Raw genomic sequence first — 10879 nt, 5'->3', positions numbered from 1 at the left:
AAAGATTTTGTAATTCCATTTATGGAGTAGAATAAAATAAAAAAGGTTATTAAAATATTTATTTAAAAAAAAGATTCAAATCTTCATTTTTTTAAGATTCCAAATAATTTTAAATCGGCTAATTTGTAAATATAGTATTTGTTGAACTTGGTGTTTTTTTTTATTACATTATATATTCAGAATTGATATTAGTATTATCTATACTTTAGAACTGAGGTGGTGTCGTATAGTTATATTATATGTTTTCCTTATTGTTTATTAATTTTTTTTAAATGTTTAAAAGAGGAGTAAAAGTATCTTATAATTTTGTAATTTAATTTCTCATTATTTAACTTTTTTGTATGTTAGTTTAGCTATTATGGAAATGCATTTGGTTTTTTTGTTTAAATTGTATAAACTTAAACCTTAAGAAAGTATTTTTATTATTTTATTTAATATTATAATCCTTTGTATTTTTATTTAAATACACGGAAAATATATTTATGAATGATTATATTTAATATAATTTTTTAAAAAAATAAAAAAAATAATTGATTTTATAGTTTTTTACTTTTTTATAAAAAAATAGTAGATTTAATTAATAAAAAATATATAATAATAATTTTTAAAAATAAATAATACTTATATAAAAAAGATACTATTTATGTAAAAATATAATATATCTACTTTTTAAAAATATTTTGATATATTTAATTTATATTAGTAGAATGTCATATTTTTATAATTAAATCAATATAAACATAAAATAATTTAATAAATATATACAATTATAATAATCAATTTTTCGAATCTAAAATACACAAACTACAATTTATATATCTTATAAATATACTTCAAATAATTTTAATTAATTTATTCATAATTTTTAATATATTTTTTATCATTTCATTTAAAAAAGATATATACTTTTTAGCATAGTTTATTTAATATTTTTTAAAATTAAATTTATTAAAATAAATGCTATTATCCGTTTTTTTTCTTGCCTTTTTTATGTAGATTGCTGTTTTAAAAAAATAAAAATATATAAAAATAATATTAAAAACTAATGCATTATTTGATAGTTGATATGAAAATTTAAAAATAAAATAAAAATGATTATTTATTTTATAATCAGTTAACTACAATTTTTATAAGCACATCAATGTTTATACATACTAAGTAATTATTTATAATTGTAAATATATTATTGAAAATTCATAAACAATCTTTTTTAGTTTAAGAAAATTATAACATACTAAAAATATTTTTTTTTATTAAAATTGTTTATTATATTATTTAAAATATTTATTTTTTTATATATATTAAGTTTATTAAAAATATTGAATATAAAATAATAATACCTATAAATAAATAAAAAATAAAATTAAAATATATAAAGACTTTCTAAAATAAAAACATTTTATATAATAATAAAAATAAATTAAAAAATCATAATAAAATATTTATATTTATAGGAAAAAATAAAATAAAATTCATTTTTAAAAAATAAAATAGTCAAATGGTTCATTTAAATATAAAATCCTAAGTAGATCCTAAAGAAAGTCCATTCACTCATTAATGGGATTCCGATGTAAGAGCTAACTATGGGTCTTATTAAAAAGATATTGATAGAGTCACCTACTAATTATAGAGATCTTAAAGAAATATAGCTTTTACAGGATAATGGATGTACCCTAAATTCTTCTAAAAAGACATTTTATAATTAGAATTATTGAGAAAAAAGTAGCAATTAGGAAAAATATATCCAAATGAAGTAAGTTCCTACAAATCTATTAACTCATGTATATCATCAGATTTAAATAATACTTTTAATGCTAAATGGATGTGGCCAGTTAGAGGTGTAGCTGTTGGAGGTGGTTTGTTTGTTGTAGCTCAGTTATTTAACTTACCTTATTCTTTCAGATTGGGTATGTTTATTATTCCTGTAGTTGCTGAAGTTGCTTGGACATGGGGAAATAGAGAATCATTATTTAGATCTTTGGAATTTATGGACTACTTAATATAGTATAGAACTTCAAAGGCTTTATTAGAAGTTAATTAACGTCGTTTTGATAATGAATAAGTTTCATCTTATAAGAAAACTATAAATTCTAATCAATCTGTACAAGATTTACATAATTAACTTGTTAAATTGGTTTATAGTTAACAATGATTATATTTTTTTTTCATTTTTTTAAATAGGATAATTATGTTAAAAAAGATTATTTAGCTTAATATAAGATATTATATTTTACATAATTATTTATATATTTTTTTATTATAAATTATAATATTATGGAATAAAAAATTTTTTTAATCAGAGTTTTTAAATTTTTATTAAATATTTTTTGTGAAAAAACAAAAAAATTTAAATAATTCTTTTAGTAAAAAAATTATATGTATATAATTATATATTATAAAATAAAAAAAATAAAAAGAACAAATAAAAAGACATAATAAAAGACAAATATTATAAGATATATAGAATAATATAAATAATATGCATACATATATATATATATATATATATATATATATTATATATTTTTATATTTATTATATTTATTATATTTTTATTTGCTTATATTCTTTTATTTTTTAACAATGTGTTGAAATTATTTTCATTTAATTATTTTTTATTTATTTTTACATTCACTATTATATAAATTTACTAATTTATCATTAATAATATATTATATTAATCAAAATCATATTTTTATTTATATACTTTAAGTTTAAAAAATTTTTTTATTTTAGATTTTCAATTTTTTTTTTTATTATAAATGCTATTATATTTATTTAATTAAATAGATCTATATTTTTTTTTTTATCTAATATTTAAAAAAAATATATTAATGATATATAAACTATATTTTTTTTATTTTATTTTAACAACTAAATATAATATTAATATGGTTTTTACTATTTATGAATAATTTTGAATATGTATATAAATATTAAAAAACATGAAATTTTAAGCATTTAGATATATATTTTTGTATTTTTTTTTTAATTATCTTTTATTTTATACTGGTATAAATCTAAATTAAAATATTTTTTCACAAATCATTATTAATATGAATTTTTAAATGTATTTTTTAAATTTATATAGATTTATTTTTTAAATTTATATAGATTTATTTTTTGTAATATATTATTGGATATTAAAAAAACAAAGATAAAACAAAAATTTTATACTTTAGTATATTGTTTAAACAAAACTTAAAATTCTACTTTTGTTTATATTATTTATTTATTAATTATTTTATTATTTTGAAAAAAATAATATTTTATGTTTTTTTATACAAGTTTTAAATTCAAAACTTTTTTAATAATTTATATAAATTTTGTAATTATCTTTACTTTATTAATTTTTACTAATTGGAAACATTTATAAATTATTATTTAGAAATAAAACCTAAAATAGAATACATTTCAGAAATAATATTTTATATTAAAATATCAATAGTTATTATCATTTTAAATGAAGTAAAATTTAAATTAAATATTATTAGTTTAGAATATCCAAAAAAATAAGAATTTATTTGATGTATTAATTTTTGAATAGTTATATTAAATACAAAGAAGACAATCTATTCGATAATTCTAAATTTAAGTAATTTAATTTAGATTTTTTAATCTTTTTTTATAATTTTTTACAAAATTTAAATTAATTATTTTAAAGATTATATATTTAACAAAAAATATATTAAAGATTTTAAAATAAATTAAAAATATATGAACATGTTAGATGATAAAACATCTATAGTAAAAATTTAAATGGTCAATAATTTACAAAATATTTTTTTAAAAAATAAAGAAAAGAAATTAATTAATAATATAATGTGTATAAAGACAGTTATTTTTTAAAAAAAATAACCTTTTTATTATAAGAAAATGATATATCAAAAAAAATAGTATAAAATATAATTTATACTATTAAGTTTATTATAAAAAATATTATAATAAGCATAAAATTAATTATTAGAAAATGTTTATTTCATTATTTTTAAATTTTTAAAGAAAAATAAAGGAATAAAATCTGTTTTTTAATACTACATTTATTTGATATATATAAATATATATATATATATATATATATATATATAATATATATATATATATATAAATTATATAATTTTTTTTTATTGAGATTTAATACTTTAATTATATTCTATTTTTTTTAAATCAAACATTAAAAATGTAAATAAATTACATATTTTTTTATTTTTAACAACTAATTTATCTTTAATAATACATACCATATTAAAATTAATTCTTTTGATGCTATTTAGTATATTTTTATTTAAATAAATATATTTATATTAATAAATAATAACACATGATTACTTAAAATATAAAAGTTTATTAAAGAAAAATATTTAAATAGTTTATAGATTTTACTAATTTTTGTATCTGCAGTAATTACCGATGCAGAAATGACCAAAATAATTTATATTATATTATTGTAAATGCGAAATTAGCGATTTTATACAAAGATAAGAGTTTTTTGTAAAATCATTATATAAGTAAACATTTTAAAATAATAATAATGGTTTATGATAGTCTAAATATTTTTAAAATTGGGTGTTATTCTAATATATAATAATATAAATAATTTATCTAATAAATATATTATTACATTTTACTTAATTAGCAGTATTAAAAGGAAGATTAAGTATAATGGTACATTATAAAATAAATAATTTTACATGTCAAGTAAAATACAAGTAATATATTATGAATTCTATTTAATATATAAGTAATCTTATTAAGCATTTTAATTTATTATGAATGAGTTTTTCTTGAATTTTGGATATAAGTTGATGTTTAAATATAATTTTTTATGTTATTACATAATTATATTTCTTATAAAAATTATTAAATTTTTTATTATTTATATTTATTTAAAATAGATTATAAGAAATATAGAAAGTGTAATTCTTATTTTATATATGTTTGATAGATTTAATACTAATTTTGTTAAAAGTCAGATTAATTCTATAGATTTCATATTTTTTAAGAAAGTAAAAAGAAAAGAAAAAAATTGAAAAAAAAAATATAATTAAATTAACATTAATAAAATAAAAATTAATATTAAAAAAGTTGATTGTTAAGCATTCTTTTAAAAATTTTAAACTAACAATTAAATATTAAAAAACATGTAATTACTATATACAAAATATACATTGTCTGTATTTTTTTTTAATTTATGTTTAAATTAATCTTTGTTTTATACTATAAATAATTTTATTAAATATTTAAAGTTATATTAATATATTATATATAATATTTTCAAAATATAAAAAATCATTAAATCTTAAGATTTATTTTAAACAAAATTAATAATATTAAATTTATTTAAAAATATAATTACTTTAAATATTGATAATAAAAATAAATATAATTAATAAATAAGAATTAATTATAATATGAATTATATAAAATGCATATAATTTATATTTTATAATTATTTTCATTTATTAAATAATTCAAAACTATATCAAATAATATATAATATTATTTTTTTATATTAAATAATTAAATATTAATATAAAAATGAATAAAATTAATTACGCGATTGAGCAAAATAAAAATTTATTACGCGATTGAGCAAAGTAAAAATTAATTACGTGAATTGAACAAAGAAAAAATTAATTACGCGAATTGAGCAAAGTAAAAATTATTTTTTCTATAAAAATAATAATAGAAAAAATTATTAAAAGTAATTTTAGTTTATTTTTGAATATATATAATAAATTAATAAAATAACTTACTTGTTTAATCTTATAATTAATTTTTTTTTTTCCTTATATATACAAAATTAATTTCTTGTATTTTATTAAAAATTTAATAATATAAGGCTTATATTTTAAGATTTTATAAAAAAAAAAATATATAACACATGAATCACTTAAAAAAAACAATAGATAACATTATTAAATAAAGAAACAATCATATTTTTTAAATTAAAATTTTATTAAATAAAAAATCTGATAAAAATAATAAATAATAAAAATGGGATAAATAAATTAAAAAGAACTTTAAAGATAATAATTATATAAAGATATATAGAATCTAACCTATTAAAATTTTTAGAATTCATTAGAAATATAAAATAATTTATATTTAGATTCAAAAATATATTAAGAAAAAACGTATTTATTTTTTTATTTCTTAAATTTATAAATAATAAAAAAAAATTATTTTAAATAGTGGGTGTTAAATTGATTATGTTTCATTAAATTAACTTTCTTTATCTTTACAAAATTTAATAAATTTAAAAAGCTTAACAATTGTTTTAGAGTATTTTCTTAATTAAAACTTAAAAAATTATTATATAATAAATGTTTAGGGAATGTAAATTAAATAATTAATGTTTAGAAAATTTATCTCTTTCCATTTTAAAACTGAATAATTTATAAAAAATAGAATTATAAATAAGGTTTTAAACTAAAAATTATTTCGATTTTTAATTAAAAAAATTAATTAATAGTTAGAGTGAAATGAATGTGACAAATTTAATTACACTTATGTAAAATATTTCATAGATGTATTGGATTTTAGACCTTTCCTTAAATATAACGTAAATTTTATTTTTTATGTATAGTTTTAAATGTTCAGTATTAAATTTAAGTTAAAATGAAATTACAAATGAAGGACTAAATCAGCTATCAAAATATATATCAAAAATGACGAACTTGAGAAATTTAAAACTTTTTATTAAGTATAATTTATTTTTTTATGTTAACTAAAAAATTAAAAGTGGTAATAAAATAAAAGAAAAAGGAATTAATTACATATCTTAAGCAATAAGAAGACTTTATAATTTAGAAAATGTTTATATTGACTTATAGTAAAAAAATTAGTATAAAATAAATTATTAAAAAAAAAAAGAAATTGTTATGAAATTTTAAATAAGGTAGTTGAATCTGTATATTCAAGAAAAAATTCGGTAAATGGAGTAATAATAGAAGAAACATAAGAAAAATAATGAAATATTTTTAAATTATAAATATAACTAATAAAATATGTATATAACATTAATAAATAAAATTTATTTTATATTTTTTTAAATTATCTTATATTTATATTTTTTTCAAAATTAATTAATTAATAATAATCTAAAATTAAAAATTAACATTTTTGTATTATTTATAAAAATTGAAAATATATGATATTCATAATTATTTAAATAATATATAAGATATTAAAGATATTTTAATTTTAAATTCAAATAAATATACCTAAAAATAAAAATATCTTTAAATAAAATTAAAAAATATAAAAATAAATAGAGAATAAAAAATAAGTAAAAGAATAAAAATCCTCACATTTTAAACTAAAATATATAAAAAAAGTAAAAAAAATAAAAAATTAAATAGATTGTATTATGTTTATGATTAATGTATTAATAATATATAAAATTTTATTTAATATAATTTAAAATAAAATAAATTAAATATAAAATTAAATATTAAATTTAATTAATTATTTTATTATCATAATAATATATAAATATTAATAAAAAAATAAACATTTGTTGTTATAATAAAAAATCTAAAAAAAACTATATTTTGTTTTCCTACACATTTACCAATCCATGGACAATGATGATTAAAATTTTAAATACATATATTACACAAATTACAATGTGTTCTATCAAAATTCTTAAATATTTAACAAATTTTACATATTCTATATAAATTTTAAATATATTATTTTTTAAAAAATATTGTCTCACCTTGATTCTGGCTCATTGCTTTCTTTATCTAATTCTTGTTTGTATATTATACCAGGGTCACTCAAAAAAACTATTATATATAATAAATGTTCGAGATAATTTACAAATAATAACAACTTGTATTAGTTTTATTTATTTTCATCCTTAAAATCATTTTTTTTAAATAAGCTTATATTAATATAGCTTATTATAGAAATGAACGAATATCCTAATAAGAAAAATTTCCCTTTTATGTTTTGCATAAAATTATTAATATATATTAATTTGATATAAACTTAAAAATATTTACAATGAGGGCCTATTGAAAATAATAATTTTTTTTTATAAAATAATAATGGTATATATTTTCCAAAATAGTGTTACTATTAATTTAATAAATTATTTTTCATTTAAAAAACTTTATTAATTCAAATAATTAATTATAATGAAAGTGATATATTAAAAACCTAATTTATAAACAAATACTAGTTTTATTTATGATTTTTTTTTTTCTTAAATATTATAATATATATAAATATAAATATTTTTTATCCTAATATTAACAAATTGTTTCAAATAATAGTATTTAAAATGACAAAACAGTAATAAAATATAAATCTAAATTCTTATAAAATATAAATATAAATGTGCTATTAATACAAAGAAACATTAAATTAAATTAAATTAATAAATTATATAAAATGTGTAAATAAAATCCCTTATTAAAATAAAATATACGTAAAAATAATACATAATAACTATTTTCTAAAAAAAAAAATGATGAAAATAATATTTAAGTACATCAATCTACAAAAGAAATCAATAAATAAAATAAAATACTTTAACTCAACATTAGCATTAGAAACCTAAAATAAAATAAATATAACTGAATTTGCAAAATTAGTAGGATAATTGAAATCTGTAAAACGAGCAGGATGGACATATTTTAATTAAATAAAAGAAATAGAAAGTGTTGCAGACCATACTTGGAGAATGAGCTTTTTATGCTTATTACTTTCACATGACAAAAATATTAATATAGAAAGATGTATTAAATATTCTATTATTCATGATTTATCTGAAGTTGTTGTTGGAGATATTACCCCAATAGATGAAATTCCTGATATGTAAAAATAAGAAATCGAAGACAATGGAATTAAATAAATTTTATTAAAATTAAATAATGAATAAATTAAAAAATAGATTTATTAAATATGGTATGAATACTAAAATAAATTGTATCCTGAAGCTTAAATTGTTTAAGATTTAGACAGATATGAAATGATGCTTTAGGCTTTTGAATATGAACAAAAATATCAAGGAGTTGATCTTTCAGAGTTTTTTAGGGACTCTTATAAAATTAGTAATCCTATAATTTAAGCTTGGTTATATGAATTAATTTAAAAAAGAAAAAGTTATTTAATCTAAAATAATATTAATTGAAATTGTAATTTGTTATTTATATTTTTATTATTATTTGTATTAATTTAATTTATTTGTATAAAATATAGGAATAAAAGACTTAATTTTTTATGTTGTATAAAAAATATAATAAATTTTATAAAATGAGAAAATATAATATTTATTAAATCACTTAAAAAATACAATAGTTTTTTAAAAAATTTACTACTAACAAAAATTATTATATTTATTAGATATAAGAAAGTAAAATATATATAATAAATGCTTAGAATAATGTTTTTAATTTATATTTTATTTTCAATATTTTTAAATTAATAAGTTTTTATAAATTATGTATTATTTATCAAAATTTATTAAACAAAGTTCCATACATTTTCATATCATTTGTATTGATTTATTTTTATTATGTAACATTTTATTAATTAGGTTTAGAATCGTAATTAGTTTCATTAACCATTTCTTCTAATTGCTTTAACTCATTAATCTTTTTTTAATTATTAAAATCGGAAAATATATGCCTTTTTTTGTGATTAAAAGTATCTTTTTAATTGTTTTCTTAAAAATTTCTTTATAAATAACTTGGAAGAAAATAATTATCATCTATCTATTTATTTAAATCAAAAGGTAAATCAAACAAATCTATTTTATACTAATCCAAAAGAAAAGAACTAAATAATTCATCAAATTTATTATTTTCTTAATTTTATGAAAATATAATTTAATTATTATCAAGCTATTAACTATCTTGGTTTATGAATATATTTTATTTATTTTCATTATTATTATTATTATTATATAAAATATTTTTATTATTAATATTGTTTAAATTTTTTTCATTATTAATATTATTTAAAATATTTTCATTTTCATTATTGTTTAAAATATTTTCATTATTATTATTGATTATATTTTCAATGTTTTATTAATTATTTATTTATTTATAGTTAAAACTATTCATGTTTAAATATTTTGTTTTTTTTTTTTTTAATATAAAATAATGTTTTATTATAAAATAAATTATATATAATGAATAATTTTAATTATAGTAAAATATTTTTTTATCTAGATAATTTACAAAGCAGTTAAAATATTTATTAATCCAAAGATAAATAAAAATAAGAGAAAACTACAAATATAAATATGGAATAATATAATAAAACATTGGATATGATAAATAAAATACAAAATTCAATTTAGATGTGTGATTAACTATTAAACGATACTCCTCGAATGTATGAAGAAGTACGTGAAAAAAAGAAATCTTTAGATGAACTCTTTTAAAATAAAGGTAATTAAGATGAAAACAACTCCTAAATAAGAAATAGATTTAATACGTATTAAGCGTAGTAAGCACAAAATTCAGATAACGGATTAAAATAAAATACAAATTAATTATTATTTTAATTCTAAAATAATTGCATTTTAAATTAAGAAGATATATAATTTCATTAAGTAAATAATATTAATCCTTAATAAAATAATAACTTCAATTTGACACTGAATGACAAAAATGGCCTTACATAGCCAAAAGAAATAAAAATTACTAAATAAAATAGTGAGTTTTTAAAAAAGCTTACATCTTACAAAAATAATATGATATAAACTGAAGAAGATATGAAATTATTAGAAAAAGATTTTAATATGATAGAAAATTAAATATAGATATAAGGATCTTGTGTCTTTAAAGAAAAAACTTTAATATTTGTAGATCCTAAAGAATTCATATAATAAAAAGTAGAAAATATAGAAGATAAA

At 13.9% G+C, this 10879-nt stretch overlaps 1 protein-coding gene across 1 annotated transcript, besides 20 other annotated features; it reads left to right on the top strand. All coding sequences in view use genetic code 6, as the record gives it.

The window, feature by feature from the left end:
- Positions 1-1237: 1237 nt before the first annotated feature.
- Positions 1238-1292: a microsatellite.
- Positions 1238-1293: a microsatellite.
- Positions 1294-1475: 182 nt separating this feature from the next.
- IMG5_169090 (hypothetical protein) lies at positions 1476-2298 on the top strand. The gene has a single exon (XM_004029961.1). It carries the CDS (start codon positions 1499-1501, stop codon positions 2150-2152), a length of 654 nt encoding a protein of 217 aa, XP_004030009.1. The 5' UTR covers positions 1476-1498; the 3' UTR covers positions 2153-2298.
- Positions 2299-2398: 100 nt separating this feature from the next.
- Positions 2399-2449: a microsatellite.
- Positions 2408-2449: a microsatellite.
- Positions 2450-2487: 38 nt separating this feature from the next.
- Positions 2488-2550: a microsatellite.
- Positions 2511-2580: a microsatellite.
- Positions 2581-3061: 481 nt separating this feature from the next.
- Positions 3062-3110: a microsatellite.
- Positions 3072-3125: a microsatellite.
- Positions 3126-4047: 922 nt separating this feature from the next.
- Positions 4048-4116: a microsatellite.
- A 159-nt stretch (positions 4117-4275) lies between these two features.
- Positions 4276-4314: a microsatellite.
- A 707-nt stretch (positions 4315-5021) lies between these two features.
- Positions 5022-5076: a microsatellite.
- A 299-nt stretch (positions 5077-5375) lies between these two features.
- Positions 5376-5425: a microsatellite.
- A 119-nt stretch (positions 5426-5544) lies between these two features.
- Positions 5545-5665: a microsatellite.
- A 1319-nt stretch (positions 5666-6984) lies between these two features.
- Positions 6985-7031: a microsatellite.
- Positions 7032-7255: 224 nt separating this feature from the next.
- Positions 7256-7306: a microsatellite.
- Positions 7307-7417: 111 nt separating this feature from the next.
- Positions 7418-7450: a microsatellite.
- Positions 7434-7463: a microsatellite.
- A 2440-nt stretch (positions 7464-9903) lies between these two features.
- Positions 9904-10026: a microsatellite.
- Positions 9906-10025: a microsatellite.
- Positions 9979-10054: a microsatellite.
- Positions 10055-10879: the final 825 nt, after the last annotated feature.

The sequence above is a fragment of the Ichthyophthirius multifiliis genome (genome assembly GCF_000220395.1).
Source record: "Ichthyophthirius multifiliis unplaced genomic scaffold scaff_1120509251250, whole genome shotgun sequence".
NCBI classification, from domain to species: domain Eukaryota; phylum Ciliophora; class Oligohymenophorea; order Hymenostomatida; genus Ichthyophthirius; species Ichthyophthirius multifiliis.
The sequence above is the reverse complement of the archived record's forward strand: the minus strand, read 5'-3'. Positions and strand labels throughout refer to the sequence as shown.